This window comes from Halictus rubicundus, chromosome 9, assembly GCF_050948215.1.
Source record: "Halictus rubicundus isolate RS-2024b chromosome 9, iyHalRubi1_principal, whole genome shotgun sequence".
Lineage (NCBI taxonomy): Eukaryota > Metazoa > Arthropoda > Insecta > Hymenoptera > Halictidae > Halictus > Halictus rubicundus.
In genome coordinates this window covers 8931811-8953755 of record NC_135157.1, presented here as the reverse complement: position 1 = coordinate 8953755, position 21945 = coordinate 8931811, and the positions used below count along the sequence as shown (strand labels likewise).

Below are 21945 nucleotides of genomic sequence, written 5' to 3'. Positions count from 1 at the left end.
AATAATACGATACTTTTCCACTCAGCGTACTTTTCTTGCTGCCACTATGTCAATAATTTTTGTATATGTAAATCGTCCTTAATGATCTATCTAATAATATATATTATTGGAAATCTTCCACAGTCTTTTATCAAACCTGGGATGAAATCACAGATTACTTGATTAGTTACAAAACTCCGGCATTTTTCAAGAATTTCCAGTGTGCATGTCCGAAATAAATTGTATGCCATGAATGTAGTCACAATTCGTGCCTTCCAGATGCTGCTGACTTTTCAGAAATTGAAAAGGCCCGGTTCAAGTTTCAATTGTTAACAGAATATATCGTTTGTAAGTAAAGTCTACTGCATAGGTAAATTCAATTACTACAATACAATACAATACGTTATTCTAATGAACAAAGAAATTCAAATTATAACCAAGATGTATAACACAGACTTAAGATTAGTACAGACAATACATGCAATGTCTGTGTTGATCTTAAATCTGTGACAGAATGGAACAGTTAAGGCAAGCCCACAACTGTCTATAAAACTAAAGCACAGCTCACAAAATACATTCGAAAGCGAAACCTCACAAGTGAAATAATAATAACCGCGGTTTCATCGTACGCGCATAAATGTGCGACAAGTAGTTTATTTAAAACTGTTGATATGGCAATGTCTAGCGTTTCATTAATGCGGAAGGGTTTGTCGATGAATGGTAAGCGAAATTTTTAATTGCTAAACATATACCAATCCCGATTCATGCACACATCAACTTTGATGCTGACGTTTGTATCATTATAATTTTGCAAAATAAATTATCGTATGTATAAGGAAGATGCTGCGAGATATAACGTGATTGCATTAGTTTACGCAATTTCTTTATACGCATCTCGTCAACTATAATTGTAAACAGTATACCAAGTATATATGTGATGAAATATGATGTTATCACAAATTTTGGCAATACCGTAATATGGCTTAATTTAGCGTACTTTTTTTTAATTTTGATACCACGGTTTTCTATGTTTGTTAATCTGCAATCAATTCAAGAGTAGAAATCGTGACAGTTCACAATGTCACTGTGAAGTCTAATGCCAAATCTATTCAATTAGAAGGTTATATCTTTGTTATATCGAATGATAATTACAAAAAACCGAAAACCGGACGGAGAAAACTGATAACGGTCCCACGTATTATTTGATTAAAAAGCACTGACTTATTGAGGACTATGAAGGAAGTAAACAAGGAGGAGCACAGTAAAACAAGAATGGGAGAGGAATTCAATTGTAATTTGACTGATTACCTGAAGGAAAACAAAGCTAAAGAAGCATTAGATTTATTTGAAAACACTACTGATGATGTTATTATAGATTTTTCATGTTCAACTATACAACTTTTATCATCTTATATTACTAATGAAAATGCAGAACATAATAGAGAAATGTTCGACTGTTGTAAAATGATGTTACATGATATAGCAGAGAAATGTGATCCTTCAGATACATGGCTTTCTTTCTTAGAACAAATGGAAGACGACACAAGCTTTTGTACAATTCTAGAAATAATTGGTAAACATGTTTTAAAAGTGAAAGATAAATTAAAATGCTGGTGTATTAATACAATAAAATCGTATATTGATGAGCTCTCAAGAGTTTGGGAAGAAACCGAAGAAGTTACAACTCTAACAAATAGGATTCTAAAAGTTTATGATGCGATTATACCGTTTGTTGAAATAATGGTACAAGAAGCAGCATTACAAAATGCAAAATCGGAAAATTATGTTGAATTAAGGGACCAACTTTTAAGTGTCCTTATTTGTTTAATGGGAGAACCTCTGTGTTATTTGCCAGATCACATATTAGTATCTCGATCAGATCAACCTTTACCAGAAAAGATTGTAATGCTTATGAATCATATTACGGGGGATCTGCTTCAGTTTCTAAATATTATGAGCATAAGAAGTAAAAAACATTACTCTAAGAAGAAAACTATGGACGAAGAAAATTATAACATTAAAAAGATTCTCTTTGAATCAGATGAAAATGTATCGGACTTAGCATACGCTAATTTGTATTTTTATACTTTAACAAAACTGCATTTATGGGAGAAAGTACCACAAATCTACAATTGGCAATATATCTTTGAAGCATGTATATATCTCATTATTAAATTGCTTCAAGAAAAAGAAAAAGTTACCATTGAAAAAGGATTAAATCTTCTGGATCACCTTTTAAATAGATTAACAAAGCATTGCCTAATATCAGAATTGTTGGAATTGAATACTTATTCAAATTTGTTTGACACTATTGTGAATGTGATGATTTATTGTGATAGCAACAAAGAACGTAAAAAAGCTTTAGAATTATTTCAGAAATATGTTGAGATATTTGATATGCAAGCTAGGTATCATGTTGTTTTACATTTATACCAAACTAGTGAACATTCAGGTTTACTTAGTTTGACAACTAGCATACTCAAAGATTCCATTATTGAATGTCTTCAAACAACACCGCCTACACCTTATTTTCTTGGCGATAATTTGGAAACTTTGTTGAAGTTGACTTGCAAATTATCACATGGCAGTGGGACAGATCTGGTAGAAATATCGGATGAAATAATCAGTAGTTTAAATCTTTTAAGATTTCTACTTATCAGAGACAGGCATAATCAAACTGGAATTTGGAATGTGATAGATAAACTTAAAAATGACTTTCTAAAACCTTTGAGAGAAGCATTAGATTCATGTAAAGCTCATTGGAAAGTAAAAATAAAGGATCTGGAGGAACGGAAGGAAATGGTTGGAACAAGTGATATGGGATTTGAAAAAAGCGATTCTGAAATAACATTGATTGTGGGTGGAGAAAAGTTGCCACCATTGCCATTATCAGAAAAAATATTATTTTGTCATAACGCAATAAATGGTCTTGATGTAATGGAGAGCATTTTGATTAGGGTCAATGAATGTATTTCTGAAACATCATTCACCAAAACTAATGATAATACTGTAACATCAAAATAACAATGTACATTTATTGTGAAATAAAATGGCTTATTAATTTCTTTCATATCCAATAGTTTATTGTTTTATACAAGTCCTAATCATTGTAATCGATTAATATTTAAAAAGCTTTTTCAAGTGAAAAAGGAGTAAATTTATACAGAGTTTTCGTTTTAATAGGTTTTAGAAGTATATGGACTTGTAGGGTACTGCTCGCAGAACAAACCGATAATGCTACTACGAATGCACAACATTCTAGTCAAGATCATAACAAGGAAAGCGACGAGGACTATGAGAAAAATATCAAGTCAAAGATTCTTAATGCATCTTTAAAATTTGTACATGATCTGGGGTGGAGCCAGCAAGCCATCAGTGCTGGTAATTTGTATTAATTTTTCAGTTAAGTAGACGAGTTGAAAACAATTCTTAACAATTATGAATGGTTGTGATTTGAAGAATTAAAAAGATTTGATCCACATTTAACATATTTATTATAGATTTTTAGTTTTGATTTCATGCTCTTAGCACCTAACTGATTAATAAATATGTATATTTAATGAAAAGTCGTATACCAAAGGTGCTGAATCTATCGGATATCCTGGTGTAATTCATGGATTATTTCCGAATCACGGAGCAGATTTAGTTCAGTATTTTTACTTGACATGTAACAACCAGTTGAATAAAATGCTCAAGGAACAAGCTCTTGCTATTCAAGAAAATTCCATTAAAGAGAAAAAAGCATTGGAGTCTCAAGTACAGGATGCTGTCCAGACAAGACTTAGAATGGTGATTCCATACAAGAAAACTTGGCCTCAAGCTTTAGCTCTTATGACACTTCCCCCCAATGTTCCAATGTCGTTGGCTAATTTGCTTACTTTAGTTGATGATATTTGTTATTATGCTGGTGACAGATCAGTTGATGTAAGAGTACTTTCATACAATTTTAATATTTTTTATATTTAAAATAACTCACAGAACAAATCTGCCCGAGTAGATTAATTGGTATACTAGAAGAATAGTACTGGCAGGTATTTATAAGACTACTGAGTTGTATATGCTGCAAGATAATAGCGAAGACCATAAACAAACATGGAATTTCTTGGATAGGCGAATAAAAGAGGCAACACAAATTCATTCTATTCTTACAACAACTTCTGATATGGCTTTGCCAGAACAAGCTCTAAATCGTGCTACTGAAGCAGCCAGCGCTGCTTTTATTACAGTAAGTGGTTCTAAGTATTTAAGTTTTATAATATATTTAATTTGTAGATTTTATGCATTTATAATTTTAGTAAAATATTTAGTGTAGTTTTTGTTTTCTTTGAACTATGGAAGAACTTGGAACTTGTAACAGAGAAAACAAATTTTTATCCATTTTAATTTCTATAAACTAGTCAACAAAATTGTATTTGCATAAACATCCACAATCTAATTATTATAGTATAATAATATCTCTACATAATATCTTTTTTATTTATCAGGCACGTAATATACTTGGATTGAATTGGAATAGGTAAACCAATGTTAAGATAGAAAAAAATAAATTTTAGAAAAAAGTCAATTGCAGTGTTTTTCCTGATTGTATTTATCAAAAGTAAATAAGTAATTCAAGAACTACATGCACGTATCTTGACTTCATATGGTACAATAATGTTCAAGAAACACAATTTAATGCTGAATGAGCCATTACTGCTAATTTATTTCAGTAATATCGCTTAACAAGATCTGTACATTTGAAGTCGAATTCAATAAATCTGAACTATTTTCATGCAAGATATAAAGATAAAAATTGTTAGAAATATAAATTTAACAGTATATAACAATTACCCTGCAATATTGTCGCGATTAAGTAAGGCAACATAGTTCCGTCTTTATATAAAATTATTTGATCTCTCTGTAGAACTAGAGATCAATTTCCTTCCTTAACATTCAATTGAGCAGAAGATTAGTTTGTAATAAAAAATATGTTTACACAGCCAGTGCCTAACGAGTTAACATTACGTTCCAAAATATAACGTATTTTACAATGAAATGATTCAGACAATGCTACAAAATTATCTATTGTTATCATTTATAGGAGCCTCATTACTAATATCAATAACTTTGATATGATTCTATCCATGTTTATAATATCAATAACTCTGATAATGTTCTATCAATTTTTATAAAAAGTACAATATGAGCATTTCAGTCTTTCTAAAAAAAAAAGGCTTTTATTATCTTTCATTACTTCTACGAATGAAACTTTTCTGCAAGAAGCATTCGAACACGTTTCTATTTATATCGCTAATTTCACAGTAAGCTTTGCACTGTATGTGTTTTATAAGAAATTAGGTTTCATTTTTTCCCTTCGTATTAATAATGAGCTTCTTCTATGTAGCCTTTGATAGTTTTTGGTAAAGGTAATTTGTGGATATTATCCAGTCTAGTATTCTGACGTATAACAAAACGACAGAGGTACTGTAAACTTCGAACTTGTGTAAATCTGCTTACTGGTTTTGTTAATCTAACTGGAAATGCTGGCTGACCAGGATACCTAGGTCGTGAATAACAAAATGGAGCCGACTGGCTAGAATTCATTGAATATGCAATTAAATCGGCTACAGAGCTGAATCCTGCACTTGCACTTTGGTTACAGAGAGAAAATAAACCACCGCTATGCTCCATACGAGCATGGAGTAACTTACCAGAGGATTTAAAACTAAGTGTCAAGACATATCTAGAAAAAAAATTGGTGTTAACAATACTAAGGACATTATAGCTTACTATTACTAATGCATTTAGAAAACAAACCTGACATCTGATGAGTCTCTAACTAAAAATGCACCATCTGGTTCAGATATTAGTTTGGCGTCAGCTTCATTGCCTGATATAGGTCCCCAGTACCATCCATAGTTACTTAATTTAAGCAATTCCTCTGTGAGACTTGCTTTCACTTTATTATCATGATTTAATGTCTCATCACTGTTCACGGAATCTAAAATATTTTCAATCGGATGATCTGTTATTTTATTTTCTATTGCAAGCGGATATCCCAATCGTTCTTGGTTAACAGAACAAGACTGAAAAGGAGTAGGAACATTTTCATATCTATTGTATGTTCGAAGTTCATCAATGGATTCCAAATCAAGCAAGTCTAGCTTTCTGTCAACATCAAAGTAATTTTCGAATGTTTCATTTAAACTTTTTGAAAGTTCTTCATTTTGGAGAGATGAATCATAGATGATTGGAATCTCATTACTATTCAGGTCATCAGAAGAGTCAATGGTACTTTCCGATTGAACTTCGGATACGTTACTCTCCTCTGTACAAAACCTGGATTTGTCATCTTGAACTGTCAACAAATCTGGATTTGTTTTGTCTTCGGATAACGAGCTGGATACTTGAATCTCATTCCCCTGTAAAAATATCTCTTAGATCGAAAATACAGCTGTCATCTTTGTGAACTTACTTTTGACTTCAACTTGCACTCTGACAGCTTCTTGGTTTGCATATGATCTTTAATGTTTTTGAAGAAACTGAACGACGTTTTTCTTGGAACAGTATTGTTAATATTGCACTCGACGATTCTAATGTCTACATCCTCCCGTTTTGTTACGCTAGCACGTCGTGAATTACGTCTCCAAAGAAAATCGAACGTTCTCGTAATTAATTTCCGTGGTTTCAAGACTTGCTTTGGTGTTTTCTCTGCACCAGGAGGAGCAGCAACGATCTGTTCCTCCGACGTCTGATTCAACATATTCAAATGTTGAGCGACCTTTCAAACTGGCTCCGAATCGGGGAAAGGATATAATTCCACTATCTTATCGGGAATTATTTCACACGCCATCTATTTCTTATCCAGTCTTCTTCCCGCAAATACAATTTTTTTTCGGGTATTCGAGAATTTTCATTGCAGTACACTGCTTCACGAACGTCCATCCGAATTACTCTCGCACTGACTAAACACAACGATGTTTTTGTGGACAATGTCTCTCAATGTTGTGTATACTGTATACTGTATACTGTTTGATACTGTTACTGTTACTGTTACTAGAATTTTATACCCAGCAGCACAAAATTTCTGGCACTTTCATAGAAACATCTTACAGAGACGAAACTTCAGCGTTTCTCGAGAACGATTTCCAGTGTAAGCGCGCCCATAAAGTGATCCATTATGTAGATGGACCTAAAACCACAGACGAGGTATAGAATAGACCTATCCTCTCTGCTTATAACTCGTCTGTGATATAAAGAACTAACTGATTTCTAGTAACACCATAAATTAACGGGGGAAAATTTTTATGTCACTATTGTTGCATTCGAAACACTAGATTTTTGCAAATTTTGGTAACTGGAAAATTTCCGTACACAAAATTCAGTTTTACTAATTTTGTGTAAACAGTGCAACTTGGAACCAATTGTGCAATAGTATAGATAACTACATATACATATGTACATTCTACAGTGTTATCAAACATAACCTACCGAAATGTGCAACTTGTCAAAACTAGATTTCATATCTATAGTACGATAAAATGTGGGAATGATTATGTGCCACTTGCAATGAAAATAAAATTTCCAATTACAAGTTTAATTATTTGAAATGTAATTTGATGGGTCAATTCAGAATGGCTCCACTTACGGATTTACTTTCCTGTAGTATAATCGGTAATCTCTTATTTTAAATATTTGTGTGGATAATTAATTCTTTTCAATATTTATTATCTTTTGTTGTATTTCAGAAAAGGATTCCAATGGAGATGTGTTATGGACATGGTCTTATCCATTCATTTCAGAATTGCAGAAAGCAGTTGTTTATAGGAAATGTAACTTAGAATCAGAATATAATTCTTCACAAGTATTTGTCTTTTCAAGACATAAGCATGATTGGTTTTATATACATTCCAGTGAAGTATTTGATTCTGATAAATTACTGAAAGTAAGCTAAAATAGTTTTTACAAATAAATTAACTAAAATAAGTATGGAATGATGTTAATGTTCTCTTCTATTAATAGGTAAAACAATTTGCTTTGGTTCTATTTGCAAAAGATTTTAATCCACGAAAATATGAAGTTCTTTCACGAGTCCTCAGCAAAATGTATTGTAAAACTGGAAAACCAACAGAAATCTTACAACTATATCTTTCTGTATTTACAAAAGGATCTTGTTCTACCCAAGAAAATGGAACGTTTGTCTCGGATGACTTCAATAGTCATCGCTTTACAATGAACACCAACATCAGAGAATTAATTAAAGCTTTTGAGTTAGAAACTATATTAATATATACAGCTTTACTTTTGAAAAAAAGGATAGTAGTTTATCATCACAGTTTAGAACAACTTTTGAAATGGACTGGCCTATTTCCAGCATTGATGAAACATCGAAAAGTTAGTGATAATTTATTTCCTTGGGTTGATTTAGTTGACGATGAACTGGCAGAATTAAAGGTACAATATATTAATATATTTCATTGTTTATATTTACAATAAGTCCTCTAAATTAACATACTTTTTGTAGAGACATTCCCATTATGTTGCTGGTTGTAGAAACAGCTCAATATCTTCCAGAACAGATTTGTTCGATCTACTTGTGAACATTCCAGCTAGAGAAATTACAGTAGCTTCACATGCAAAAGGTAAAGGAAATTTTAATAATTTTTCAATCTGTTCAATACACTGTCCTTCCAAAACATTATCTTTTCATTCTAGAGAGCCTTACAATGACAAAAACACATAAAGAAATAGCTCTCTTTATGGTTCAGTTATGCGAAAATCAAACCTACACTGAAGCCCAAATAATATCTGAGATTAACGATAAAACTCAAGATCTACTGAATCAACTAACATCTTTGGCTGTAGTTCAAGGACCTGATGGAAGAAAGATGGTGTCTGCACAAACTCTAAAGGAAAAGAATTTACCGCCAGCAGTGGAAAATTTCTTAATCAATTTGGCTGTTGTAGAAAATTTATTCCTATTATAACACATTATATATTTTTGTAAATAAATGTATTTACTCGAGATGTTCCAGTATTGTATATTGTAAGACAAAGAAGATACATTGAAAATTTAATAAAAGAGATTATAGATATAGATCCTTTTTGTGTACACCATACAGTTTCTTAAATGTACATCTACAGTTATATAAATATAATTAATATATAGAATACCTATTTGATATTATGTTTACTATAAAAGAATTGTTAAAGCAATTCAACCATAATGAAAGAAATTTTGCGCAATGGACATTAAAATTGAAAATAGACCTTTACGACATCTAGTGCCAAGCCCATTTGCTATCCCCATACAGTTACAGTTTACAATCGACACAATTGTAATAATAATGGTTACAGGAAATTTTCATAGAAACAATATTGATAATAAACTAAATCCTATTTTTTTTTGACAATTCGATGAATGTATGTGACCTTTATTTTGTATATTACGAAATGAGGTTGTTTAATTTGACTTACATATTACGGGAAGCCATTTTTCTGTAGCGGCCGCCTTTCATCCGGTACACGCGGTCGGAGTCCGTCGTGACAAACGTCGTGTCGTTAGAAAACGGAAATTCTAGATTTTCTACGCAGGTTTACCGGATTCTGCGATATCTTGTATGGTGTGAAATTAACTATATTTGTGCGAGAAAATGGCGCGATACGGACAGAGACCTGAGAATGCTCTAAAACGAGCGAATGGTATGTATGCTGCCTAGCCACACAGAAGAATGTGACATGGCCGATGGATATTTTATCTAGAGTACAAAAATTCTTACGCCCTATCAATACCGATTTTCGATGACCCATATCGTCCAACTTGACCGCGTGTCTTCCCAGTAATGGTTAATTATCGCAAACGTTAATCTTACTTGTCACATAACATTCGAACTGCCTATAGTCACGTCTGTCCAATTCTTTTTCCGAAAAATATTACTTTTACACAACCATATGCATCTGCGATAGAAACTATGCAAGCCGTCAAGGAACTGTATGCTGCTATTAATCCTAACAATCTCAACATTCGCGATTCTGTTCTTTATGTATGACTTTTCTCGAATGAGGAGATTATATGTTCGTATTGAATAAATTCGCACGGTATGTGTTTTTTTCTTACATCGATAAAATTAAATTTCGATCTTCTCAATTTTTTGCTCTGTAGGATACTCTCAGAGTATTTTTTGTTGAAACTGTTTCACATTGTTATCATTGAACTGACTTTGACACTACAGATGTCCATTTATTTACTGTGTTACATAAACTGTAGGTACCATTTCGCAATATAACCTGATGTGATTTGTTGAAACATTAATCGCGAATTTACAGTATATTGACATACTTCATTAAATGGATTTAATGATATGCATTAAATATAAATCTTGGTAATACATAAGTTTTTTTCTTTTTAACAGAATTCATTGAAGTAGGGAAACCTGCTCGGGCATTAGACACTTTGCAAGAAGTCTTCCGGAATAAAAAATGGACGTACAACTGGTCAGAGTCCGTTTTGGAACCCATAATGTTCAAATATTTGGACCTATGTGTGGAACTAAAAAAGTCACACATAGCGAAGGAGGGCCTATTTCAGTATCGAAATATGTTCCAATCAGTCAATGTTGGAAGTTTAGAAAACGTCATACGTGGGTATTTGCGCATGGCAGAGGAAAAAACAAATCAAGCAAGGAAACAAAGTCAACAAGCTGTTATAGACATAGATGATCTTGACAACTTAGCTACGCCGGAAAGTATTCTATTGTCTGCTGTGAGCGGTGAAGATGCTCAAGACAGAAGTGACCGTACAATCTTAACACCTTGGGTGAAATTTTTATGGGAATCCTATTGTCAATGTTTGGAACTATTAAGAACTAATGCACATGTAGAAACACTATATCATGACATTGCACGTATGGCCTTCCAATTTTGTCTTGAATATAACCGTAAGACTGAATTTCGTAAATTATGTGAAAAGTTGAGAAAACATCTAGAAGAAATTTGTAAATTACCAGCACTGGTATCTAATGTTTCTATGAACAGAGCCGAAACTCAACAACTGAACTTGGAAACACGATTGAATCAACTTGACTCTGCGATTCAAATGGAGTTATGGCAAGAGGCTTTTAAGTCCTCTGAAGATGTACACGGTATGATGAACTTGTCGAAAAAGCTTCCAGTACCAAAAACTATGGCCAACTATTATCAGAAGTTGGCCATGGTGTTTTGGAAAGCAGGAAATTATCTTTTCCATGCTGCTGCGTTATTCAAATTGCTACAACTGTCTCGTGAAATGAAAAAGAACATGTCGTCGGAGGAACAACAGAGAATGGCCAATCGTGTCTTATTGGCTACATTATCTATTCCACTGCCATCGGCTCATCCAGAATTTGATCGTTTTATCGAAACGGATAAGAGTCCATTAGAGAAGGCTCAGAAGCTTGCAACACTTTTAGGTCTTACTCAACCGCCAACGAGAGTTTCTCTGCTTAAAGATATCGTTCGTTTGAATATCGTGAATTTAGCATCTCCACAATTACAAGATTTGTATTCATGGCTAGAAGTTGAATTTCATCCTCTGGAGCTATGTACCCGAGTAGATTCTGTTATTCAAACTCTGCAGACTGATGAGAATAGTCCTTTGATTCAGTATATTCCAGCCTTACAGGACGTAACGCTTGTTCGTTTGATTCATCAAATATCGCAAGTGTATCAAACTATACAGTTCGCCAGGCTTCTGGAGCTTGCTAAATTCACAACAGATTTTCATCTGGAGCGTCTCTTAGTTGACTGTGTAAGATACAATGATATGCAAATAAGAATTAATCATGGCAAGAAGTGCGTGAACTTCGGAGTCGATTTGTCCGAGGCTCAGAGGGAAGACCATCCTGACGGCCCGGTTCTACAAGCTATGCCGTCTGAACAAATTCGTTGTCAACTTGTAAATATGGCTACCGTATTACATAGAGCAATCCATATTATTAATCCGAATAAAAAGAAAATGGAACGCGAGAAGTTGCGCAACGCCATGGTAGGTCATTACCATGAGACTAAATTGAAGGAGCATCAAAGAATTTTAGGAAGACATAAGATCATTGAAGAAAGGAAAGAATACATCGAACACATTAATACGGTACGTGAAGAAGAGGAAATGCGTAGACAAGAGGAATTGCAGAGGCAGCAAATGTTGGCTGAACAAAAGAGATTGGAGCAAGAAAGGGAGGAGCGCGAAAGAAAGCGGCAGCAAAGTGAAATTCAACAAATTAAAGATCGTCATCTCAAAGAGAAAATGCAACAAATCTCTCAGACTAGTCACGGCCAGAAAGTACTCAAGAAACTGGACGAGGACGAGATTAAGAAGTTAGATGCAGAACAAATTGCAGCTCGGGAAGCTGAAGAGTTGCAGAAAGAACGCAGGGAGATGCAACAGAAGTTGAAATCTCAGGAGAAGAAGATCGATTACTTGGAGCGTGCCAAACGGATAGAGGAAATACCACTGCTAGAAAAAGCAGTCGAAGAGAAGATGGAGCAAGCCAAGTTACGATGGGAGCAGCAAGAGGCAGAAAGAATTGCCGCAGCTAAGGAAGAAAGACAGCAGGCTGTCGCTACCAGAGAACGCATGGCTAGAATGAAGGAGGACCATGATATCTTCTTGTCGAAGATACTGGCCGAACGTAAGAGCATTTATCTCGAGAAGCTCAAGGAATTTGAAACGGTACAAAACGAGGAGAGAGCCAGTAGATTATTGAAGCGCAAGATAGAGCGTAAAGCTGAACGTAAAGCGAGATGGGAACATGAACGTGCCGAGGCTCTGGAAAGAAGACGACAGGAGGAGATGCGTGTCAAACAGGAAGAGGAGAAACGGCGAATGGAGGAGGAGAAGGCAAAGAAGGAGGAAGAAGAGAGATTAAAACGCGCCGAAGAAGAAGCGAAAGAAGCCGAGCGTTTGGCTAAGATTGAGAAACAAGCCGAAATTACTAGAGCCAGGGAAGCTGAAATTGAACGGAAATTGGAAGAGGAGAGGCAAAAGGAAAAGGAAATGAGCGATACATGGAGACGCCAACGCGCACCCGAAAAACCAGGTATGGGTTTCATTATTTCTATTATTTCATATACATATATAAGGAAGAATACATACAATTTTGAACCGATTATAATAACACATTTCTATGATTACAGTGGAAACTATGTCTTGGCGTCGCAATGCCGATGCGAAAGAGGACGGTAACAAGGAAGAGTTCAATCGTTGGAAGAGACGCGAGCCAACAGACAAGTGGCGAAAAGACGAATTGGAAAGACCGAAAAAACAGAATTCAGATACATGGCGACGAGACGATTACGAGAAGGATGATACTCGAGATAGAGATAGGGAGAGGGACAGGGATAGGGATAGGATAGTAGATAGAGACCGTGGAAGGGACTCGCGTCCCGTAAGTATACAACGAAACATAAAAGACAAATTTTCATGGTAACGCATAATGTGTATTCGTTTTTACAGCCGCGTGATCTTCCTACACGCGACACCATGACGGATGGTTTTCGAGCCCGTGGTAGAATGCCCGAACGCCGTGGACCTCCTCCTGTTGGTGGTGGCGGCCCTCGTCGCGACGACACAATGCGTAGCACCAATCAGAATTGGCGCGATAAACCCGACTCGATACAGAACTCTCCTCGAGATCCACCTAGACGCGAAGAAAAGTAAGCTCGCTCTTTTTTTTTTTGGTAATCATTAGATTGCGGATTTTTATGGAAATGTTTGTTTTCACACTTAATTTTGTGAAAATCAAAATAGGAAAATATGATCGACTAAAAGATTTCTTGTGACAAAAATATAAATACATAAAGATCCACAGTCTATCGATCGTAGCCTTTTGGGACTGCGTTAAAAAAAACTAGAATTCTATTTTTTCCCGTGACTACACTTCCGATCAAGATAAAGAATTGGAATTTGTTATATTATACACAATATATTAAGAAATACGATGTTAATGACTAGGCGAGATGATCCGAAAGATGACAGACTCCCACCGAAAAACGAAGAAAGAAGACGACCACCAGAGGACGACGGATGGTCGCAGGTTGGCAGCCGGCGTTAACATAACACTTCGAAGGCTACCTATAGAAGCAACGTTTACTATTCTTCAAGAACAGTGCATAATACGCAGTTAGACTTTTTGCAAGAAACTACACGACGTGCCCAACGCGGCTGTTTTGTGCACCGCTGCGTTCCTTTCTCCGACATACTTGTTGTAATTTAAAGAAAGCACAAAGGCGACCGTTCGTAGGCTAATTCGCCGCTTCGGACAAAAAGGGAAACCGATGGTAAAAGCAAAACGTAAACTAACACTGAGAAACAGCGATAGGTTCGAATTTTTATGATTTTTCTAAAAGGAAGAACCCACAACATGAGTTTTTTTATTTAAATATCGACAACATACTGCGTTACGTGCATTAGGCTTGTCAAGGAATAAGAACGCTCGGGCAGTATACATAATTACTTCGCGCGTCACAACTGTATGTGAGATATGAATCAATGTACAGAGCAGAAGAGATGACGGTGGACTGTATGTGTGCGGAAGAATTGAATCGGCTATATAAGACTCGTCGCAGAGTGGTGGAAAGTCTCAAAACATCAATAAAGTTCTCTTGTATCCTAACACTAATGCTAATTTTTTTTTTTACGAACTCGAATACGCCGTGGTATACCTCTGTTCCCAGAAAGAAAGAAGAAATATAATTCCTCTTCCGTGCATATTCGTGGCAACGATGTTTTTAACTTTTATAATACAGTCAGGTTTTGAGACCAACGTGAGAGCCGCCCTCGATATTATATGGTATAAATATAAATGAAGATCGATGCATCTTGTCCGTATTGTCTTTTTAATTGTTTTATTACATTTATGATATCGTTAAGAATTTACGATGCTACGTAATAAATAAATCACTGCAGAGTATCAAACTCCGTTTCTATTTACATACCTACTCGATTAAGTAATTCGATTAATCTATACAAATGATTTCAGAGAGAAAGACGCGAGAGCAGCAGACACGTAAGGAGAGAAACACAAGCCAACTTTTTCGCGAAAAATGTAAAATTGATCAGGGTATTGATGTTGCACTAGACACATATGAAAATCGTACAAACGTCTATGATTAGGCACTAACTGATTTTATTATTCGAAATTGTAATGTAATTCAGCGACACGTAATGTACATCTGGTTCGAATCGCACAGTGTTACGCATTTATAAAGTACACGGCGGTCAGATCTTTTTACTTGTACTAAAAAGTCTCCTTTCGGTGTTCGCAGTCGATTTCATAAATTGCACGAAACCTTACGAAGAATACTATTCAATCTTAGCAGAATCATATTTTTAGACCAATGCGTGGGTCACAAATATTAAGCACATTATCAGAAGCGATTCCGGTTAACGAATGATTTAAACATTATGTAAAACAAAAACGCCATAGAATTCATACACGCGTCCATGCACATGCTTTGCTTTACCATGTGCCACTCAGAGATTGGTATCGTTCGTTCGCGTCCCCGCGTTACAGAAAGATCCTCGAGACATAGAGATTCCACGTGAAGTATTCTTTCACAATTCTGCGCTGCTTTCGCCGTCGCGTTTGCTCGAAGTGAAACGATCTAACGAACATCTAGGAACTTTACGAAATTCGTTCTCGGACTACGGAAACGCACCGCTCTCTGTATAATCGGCTCCCGTTGGGCTCGACACGCGAGCGCTGTTTAATTTCTGTAATGGATCCCTTCTATTTGAGTTTTCGCCCTGAGAACCCTCGCATTCAATACAGCATTATTGCCGCGGCGGTCTTCTCTTCCAGTGCCGGGATTGCTTCCAGACGTTCAATTTTGTCTCGTCCGGAGCCCCAGCCGACCAATGCTATACTGATTAAATGCACCACACCGGCGCACACGACCAGCCTGCAACAGCAACAACAAAACTTCACGTGGACGTCGCCCGAACTTCTGCAGTCGACACCAGGCCTGCTTTATATCCGACAAGATTAATAAAAGAGACTTTACAGAAATTCGGAAGATACATAAAAATTTGAAAGTGAACGTATTTCACGTTTTCATCTACAAAAGTGATTTAACGTACAAATTCTTCCTGGAGATATAAGACGGAGCTCAAGAGTTAGAAAAATTGTGTCATGTTGGTAGAATGTCTTATATCATGGAGAATGGAAGCGGTTTTGGATGCAAGAGTGCCTAGAATCTGTATAAATGTAATTTCGACTTGGAGGTGTGCTGGGAGAAATACAAAAATATTTCTGCTAGATCGCAACTCTTTTGCATTTATGGTGTGCCAGGCTGTTTGATCTACAATGAAACAATGAGATTTATTAATAGGACGCTATACAGTCTAGTTATTGCTAGACTGCGAATCTTTATGCACTTATAGTAAGCATACATTTTTAGAATACAAAAGAACATGTCTAGAAACAAATATTAACGACGTCTCTACGCTTGTCATAATATCATTACTCACTCCGGTCTTCGTAAAATGGTATTTATAATTCGCATGAAGATTCGCAGTCTGGTTATCACGATGTTGTAGATCTGAAACGTTTAATCGCAGTTTCGTGAATGAAGGTGGATAAAACGAGAACGATTTCTCAGTTGGAATAGTGAAAACTGGAAATATCGAGCTGGAGTGATAGTACGAAAATGATGGAGAAGAGGAGGAATCGCGTATTCTTTGGTATCGCCGAGGCATAAACGACGCCCTTTTCTCAAGCCGGCTATGCCAGATCGTTCTGAAGAGCGCCGTGTCTCGCGGGGACTCGAGAAACATTTATCGTATTGAACCGCGGGGCTTTAGAATCCGCGAACGATGAGGCATGGAAGTCGTGGAGCGCAGTTTGTCCGAGGCTCCGTGCCCGCGATACTACATCGCCATTGAGCGGAGAATAAAAGGTCTCTTACCAAAATGAATAACCGAGCTCAGCAGAACCCTCGCTGGTCCACATATTGTCGATGTCCTCCTTCGGAAGCACGTTGAAGTACAGCTTCGTGTAGTACTGCGCCAGCCAGGTGCTCGTGCTAGCGAGGCACATTAACACTGAAACGGGACCCAATTAAACCAATATTGAATACACGCGTTCTCACGTTCGCCTTCTTCGACACCGAACCACGGTTTCGTTGTTTAATGAAACGTGCGAACTGGGTACGCGTCGGTGGAACATCAACACAGTGTCTACTCGATAATTGTCCAAAACACGGGTCCGGCCAGGGACAATTATCGGACAGATGATACTTATCTTCGATCCACTGCCGAAAAGGACAGCGAAGTAAACGTAATAAGGATCGGGTATGTCAGTGTGAGACTGCTTCTAATCCAATAACAAAACTTCTTTATTTTTTATGAGACTTTCACCAATATATCTGTGGAATTTTTTTGTAATGGGAAGTAATAACCTTCGTCGTGCATTACACAAGTAAATATCATCGGAATTATATCATATTTGGTATCATTTTCATCAGAAAAATGCCACGAATATGTTGGTGAAAGTCGCTTTCTGTCCGAGGCGAGCATAAGAGTTCATTATGCCAGTATTTCTTTGATTATGCAAATCGTCCCATATTTTCCATCGTTACTTGAGAAGTATGTTGTGGATGATGTTGCGTATCTTATTTTAATTTGATCTGATTTTTGTATTTTCAAGATTTAAATCGATTTCGCAGCCTCGTGGCCGTTTCAGAAAGACGAAAAGCGCGCACGGGGGTTCAAAATAACACGGAGTCCGGAAGTTTAACGAGTTATTTTCTGGATTTGCGAGCACGACGTTTCGGCGTGTGATCCGTCGGACAAAGCGAGCTCCCGGGACGGCCCGGCGGAAGTTTATACGGGCAATTTGGAAGACTCACGCGTTAAAATATTTATGAAGTACACGCCGGGATCGGAGAGGATTTTGGACCTCGGCGATGTGGCAGTGTTCAAAACGGCGAGCAGCGCGGCCAATCCCGCGGTGACGAGGGCCGCCGAGGTGGTCGTCAGGGTGCTGATCCACAGACCCCATGACATCACCGTTGGATCTTGCCGGATCATCTGTGGCACTGGAACAGTCGACGATCGATTAACCAACGCTTGTTTCCACAAAACGATCCAAATATTTAAGGACACCGTGTACACACAGCGCGCAGTTTCTGAAATCGGCTCTTCCGATGAGAAATGAGGAAGAAATTAATTCGCGTGTAATCCGGCCGATAGCGAGAAAATGCCACGAAAGATATTCAGGCGGTTCGTTTTTCCGTTGGACAACCCTCTGTGTCGCGCATCGAAAGGATGGAAAATAGCGGGGCGAGACCGTTTCTGTTTTCCCAGGACCGTGTTTAAAATTCTACGACACGCTCTCGCAACAGAATGCAACATTTTTGTTGCGCTCAAAGGACGCTCCGTCCCCGTAGTCGTTACTAATCTAGACTGCTATCGGCACGGCGGAACTTCGTCCCTTTGAGGTCCGCCGTTTTTCCAGCCACCGGGGAGAGCGCCGAATCGCAGCGGACAGCCGCGCAAATGGAAATTATCGTGGCGCGTAATGAATAATTAAACGAGCGGTAAATAGTCCTGCTTTGACCGGACCAAGTTATATTGCTCCGCAAATAACGGACTATTTAATTAGGCCCGAGGGCGAGGCTCTCAGCCGGTCGCAAAGTTGGCAGCCGCCCGTCTACCGGAGGACATCCCTGGAATTTCTCGAGCGAAACTTTTCTTTGGTATCGACTTCACGTGCCCCTGCGTCGTCACACGTGAACTATTCGTCTTCGTCGCTGAAACGAACAGGCGGTCCTCCAGAACTACACACACACACGCATCGACCCGTTTCGCTGCTTCATTTTGCAATTACGATAATGATAAAGTAGCTTCGCTGGGAAATTAATAAATTGGTTCGTCATTTTTATAGAGAATTCAGGGCAACCTACTTCGTTCGCTTCGCAGTTTCAACACGAATAAAATTAATTTCCTTGCAGCCCCGGATCTTTGGACAAAATGAACATTTTCTGCGAGGGGCAGCAGCCAAATAGAAATTTCTCTAATTCTTGGAATTCTTCTAGTGTTTTAAATAACGCCCACTTTTGGCATTACTCACGAATATTTTACAGGCACGAAAAATATCTGTGATGCACTTTTACCTTCTTTTAAATATGCTTCGAATAGCAATGGACGTGAACACGACATTTACAATACGTGATGTGCAAGAAAGTTGTTCTACTTCGAGACTGTTGCAGTCATAAGAGCAGAAGAGATGGCCTTTACTGAAGTTTATTATTAGCCTGCCACCGGATGTTTATGCAAATTCGCGATTTTAGACACTAATCTATGGAAAAGAGAACTGGTTAGCATTCTATTCCTTGCATGAGGAGTTCTATTGTGTTCTTCGTAATGTATTCATAATCCTACTCTTTATTAAAATCTTAATTTCAGAATGATATATGTGGGAGACGTATTCTCTCACGACTTTGCTTTTGCATAAATGCAACGGTTCGCTTCAAAATGCAGAAGTAGCTTTTTTTAAAAATAGAACTGCACGTTTTTTCCCCCCAAGTAGGTCGATTCTTTGAAACACTACCCGTAACAGAATGTTTAAGTGTGACGTTAAAAAGAATCGAGAACTCTGCTTTGTTAAAATGTTCAGACATTTTTTTTAAAGAAGATGTACGAACAAAACCGTTTTTCATCGTACGATTAATAGATTTGAACAATCGTTAAATAGGATAAGGGACCCGATCACCGTGTAATATTAATTATACTATTAACATGTACACATATTAATACATATTAATTGATTTTAACACTAGATTTACGGGACCCGTCAAAATGACGGATTCTAATATTTTGAATTCACGAATATTGAGATTGCAAACATGGATCCATGAGGAATTATTTAACAAATTGATTTCCCTAGGTATATATTATTTAAAAAATGGCTACAGATTTTGAGAGATATATTCGTGTTATTTTTATAAGGAAATGTAAACTAGTCATTTCCAGTGCTCCGTAAACCTAGTGTTAATGAAGAAAATTTAATATCTCGTGTTTGAATCATGCTTTAAAAATCAGTATAATTAATACAAGCACAGTAATTGGCACGCCCACGGTAATTGGGTGCCTCACCCTATGTCTCACGACCACTGAACTCCAATATTTTTCCAGACCTCCAGATTTCTGCTTTAAAAAATCGTGTCACTCGACCAGCCGATTTCATTAACGTTTTCATTTTATGGACAATGTCTGCCGCGGTTTCTTGCCTCGCCATCTATCCTGTTCCGCAAGATTTTAACGGGAGTAAAGCCCGGCGACTGAAATTTAGATTACGCGCAACTGCGACCGTTCTAAAAACACCGTTCATTGTTCCCGCTGTCCATTATAAAGAGTCATTTATGCCGACAATAGTACATTGTTGCTTACCCCGGGCAAGCGTAGTACAGAATCTCCGGTCGTTCGAATAATTATGAGCGGCGCTGTAGACGTTCGATGACTTACGGCCGGCTCTGTACAAACTCGGAAGCGCTGTAATGAGATTGCCGCTAATGTCTCCTTGGAATTTCGTGGGGAAAAATCGGACAGTGTCGGCCGACTCCCACGCAGCCGTGCGCTCGGTCATGTATAGCGGGATAAAGCGAGGCTGTGCTCGAGGGAGAGATTCCGTCTGCGAGAGCAGCCGGCTGTTGTAACAATAGGAACAGAAACTGGTTTCCGAGCGCGCAAAAATCAACGGCCGTGCCTCGTGGTCGACTTTCACGTGCGCCACTCGCCGTGCCGGCTACTCGTATCATCGATACGCCGCCGATGCTGACCACGGCGAACGTTAAAGTCCCCTTTTCATCAAAAGTTTCTGTCGCGAAGGAAAGTCGAGCACTGCGGTTCCCTTTGTCTCCTATCGCAACGTGCCCGTTCGACGACTACCCTACTCGACACGTTCGAAAAAAATCGGTCTTCTTTCAGCGTTCTAACAGTCGAACGAATAGTTTTTATTTGTTTATGTTGGACGAGTCATACCCGTCTCTTACGTGCTTACATCGATGTAATATTTATGAAACCCTAAGAGAACAAGAAAATATGTATCCAAATTTACGTTTAATATGTAGGGTGCACCCCGCCCGCTTGGGTGGTGATTCTACATGCAAAAGTAAGCCGAGAGAAAGGAGTAACATTTTTCCGTTTGACGCCTCGTTTTTGAGAAAATCGAGTCTGAAAATGCAGCGAACACAAGTGCTGTTAGATAGGAATCGGCTGACGCGTCTGATCATGGCCAACCAATTCTACTTCTTGCAGTAACCAAGCACGCGAACCCGACGGATATTAAACTCAATTTTCTCGAAAACGAAGCGCGAAACAAAAAAATGTTATTCTTTCTTTTTGGCTTGTTCTTACGTGTAGAACCACCACCCGGCCGGTTGCACCACAATTTTTACTACACCCTGTATACGTGCTCTTTTTCTATCTTTAATCTACACACTAAGCTATTTTTTGGTTGTCCGTTTTGTACTTTATAGCCTTGGCCATAGTTGTAATATTGATATACAATGAATCACAGTAACAGACACTTTTGGAAGGACGATAACTTTTTTAGCATTGGACTATACGACCCGGATTTTTTTGAGAAGTTGAAGCAATCCAACTCGGAAGAAACCATTGATTTCTGATTATGACAAATTATCAAAATAGTCAAGGTTATTGAATAATCTTTTCAAAAAGGAGCTCCATTTAATTTAATCCTTGCGTACCGAAGTTCCGTACTTTTTTTCACCGCTAATTCGTCAAAGTTCCTTTCCGTAGCATAAGATTAAACATTTATTTCCCCGGAAGGATCTTCTTTTGAATCTTTCCGCGAAAAGTTATCAGGAAAGTTGCGAATTTTGAAGGGTAAACGTTCCTCGGAATTATTGCTCAGTTCGAGCCCCGGCACGAGGGAGACGGCCCTACGGCTTCTACGGACCTTCCACCTCCCGTCTGAAATTTCGATTCTT

General features: G+C 37.4%; 6 protein-coding genes across 6 annotated transcripts in view; 4 read left to right on the top strand and 2 right to left on the bottom strand.

The window, feature by feature from the left end:
- The first annotated feature begins 344 nt into the window (after window positions 1–344).
- On the top strand, window positions 345–4755 carry Coq9 (ubiquinone biosynthesis protein COQ9, mitochondrial). The gene is made up of 5 exons (XM_076794109.1): window positions 345–699; window positions 3163–3360; window positions 3560–3903; window positions 3977–4204; window positions 4464–4755. The coding sequence occupies exons 1-5, from the start codon at window positions 651–653 to the stop codon at window positions 4497–4499; spliced, it is 855 nt and encodes a 284-aa protein (XP_076650224.1). The 5' UTR covers window positions 345–650; the 3' UTR covers window positions 4500–4755.
- LOC143357532 (glomulin) lies at window positions 706–3051 on the top strand. The gene has a single exon (XM_076794094.1). The coding sequence runs from the start codon at window positions 1213–1215 to the stop codon at window positions 3001–3003; it is 1791 nt and encodes a 596-aa protein (XP_076650209.1). The 5' UTR covers window positions 706–1212; the 3' UTR covers window positions 3004–3051.
- A 356-nt stretch (window positions 4756–5111) lies between the features above and the next one.
- Window positions 5112–7008, bottom strand: LOC143357535 (uncharacterized). Its single transcript, XM_076794098.1, has 3 exons — window positions 6434–7008; window positions 5776–6380; window positions 5112–5701 (listed from the first exon to the last, which is right to left on the bottom strand). Exons 1-3 carry the CDS (start codon window positions 6719–6721, stop codon window positions 5338–5340), a joined length of 1257 nt encoding a protein of 418 aa, XP_076650213.1. The 5' UTR covers window positions 6722–7008; the 3' UTR covers window positions 5112–5337.
- A 200-nt stretch (window positions 7009–7208) lies between these two features.
- On the top strand, window positions 7209–9055 carry LOC143357536 (DENN domain-containing protein 10). The gene is made up of 5 exons (XM_076794099.1): window positions 7209–7632; window positions 7707–7903; window positions 7981–8412; window positions 8483–8600; window positions 8674–9055. Exons 1-5 carry the CDS (start codon window positions 7578–7580, stop codon window positions 8943–8945), a joined length of 1074 nt encoding a protein of 357 aa, XP_076650214.1. The 5' UTR covers window positions 7209–7577; the 3' UTR covers window positions 8946–9055.
- Window positions 9056–9203: 148 nt separating this feature from the next.
- On the top strand, window positions 9204–14606 carry Eif3a (eukaryotic translation initiation factor 3 subunit A). Its single transcript, XM_076794088.1, has 5 exons — window positions 9204–9660; window positions 10371–13031; window positions 13129–13379; window positions 13448–13647; window positions 13946–14606. Exons 1-5 carry the CDS (start codon window positions 9612–9614, stop codon window positions 14043–14045), a joined length of 3261 nt encoding a protein of 1086 aa, XP_076650203.1. The 5' UTR covers window positions 9204–9611; the 3' UTR covers window positions 14046–14606.
- A 493-nt stretch (window positions 14607–15099) lies between these two features.
- LOC143357543 (uncharacterized) overlaps window positions 15100–21945 on the bottom strand; it is a 29653-nt gene continuing 22807 nt past the window's right edge. Inside the window, exons 4-6 of the mRNA XM_076794111.1 lie at window positions 17842–18030; window positions 16900–17035; window positions 15100–15894 (exon numbers count right to left, since the gene is read on the bottom strand). Of these exons, the coding sequence (XP_076650226.1) occupies window positions 15756–15894; window positions 16900–17035; window positions 17842–18030 (464 nt within the window). The 3' untranslated portion in view covers window positions 15100–15755. The remainder of the gene's footprint in view (window positions 15895–16899; window positions 17036–17841; window positions 18031–21945) is intronic.

Excerpts from the sequence above, each read along its gene's own strand:
- Eif3a (XM_076794088.1), top strand. The coding sequence starts at position 9,612 with ATGGCGCGATACGGACAGAGACCTGAGAATGCTCTAAAACGAGCGAAT. Across the intron at positions 13,032-13,128 it reads ACGCGCACCCGAAAAACCAG|TGGAAACTATGTCTTGGCGT; the intron begins GTATGGGTTTCA and ends CTATGATTACAG. Across the intron at positions 13,648-13,945 it reads CCACCTAGACGCGAAGAAAA|GCGAGATGATCCGAAAGATG; the intron begins GTAAGCTCGCTC and ends GTTAATGACTAG.
- LOC143357532 (XM_076794094.1), top strand. The coding sequence starts at position 1,213 with ATGAAGGAAGTAAACAAGGAGGAGCACAGTAAAACAAGAATGGGAGAG.
- Coq9 (XM_076794109.1), top strand. The coding sequence starts at position 651 with ATGGCAATGTCTAGCGTTTCATTAATGCGGAAGGGTTTGTCGATGAAT. Across the intron at positions 700-3,162 it reads GAAGGGTTTGTCGATGAATG|GTTTTAGAAGTATATGGACT; the intron begins GTAAGCGAAATT and ends TCGTTTTAATAG. Across the intron at positions 3,904-3,976 it reads CTGGTGACAGATCAGTTGAT|ATTAATTGGTATACTAGAAG; the intron begins GTAAGAGTACTT and ends CTGCCCGAGTAG.
- LOC143357536 (XM_076794099.1), top strand. The coding sequence starts at position 7,578 with ATGGGTCAATTCAGAATGGCTCCACTTACGGATTTACTTTCCTGTAGT. Across the intron at positions 7,633-7,706 it reads ACTTTCCTGTAGTATAATCG|AAAAGGATTCCAATGGAGAT; the intron begins GTAATCTCTTAT and ends GTTGTATTTCAG. Across the intron at positions 8,601-8,673 it reads AGTAGCTTCACATGCAAAAG|AGAGCCTTACAATGACAAAA; the intron begins GTAAAGGAAATT and ends TTTTCATTCTAG.
- LOC143357535 (XM_076794098.1), bottom strand. The coding sequence starts at position 6,721 with ATGTTGAATCAGACGTCGGAGGAACAGATCGTTGCTGCTCCTCCTGGT. Across the intron at positions 6,381-6,433 it reads AGTGCAAGTTGAAGTCAAAA|GGGAATGAGATTCAAGTATC; the intron begins GTAAGTTCACAA and ends ATATTTTTACAG. Across the intron at positions 5,702-5,775 it reads AGAGACTCATCAGATGTCAG|ATATGTCTTGACACTTAGTT; the intron begins GTTTGTTTTCTA and ends TTTTTTTTCTAG.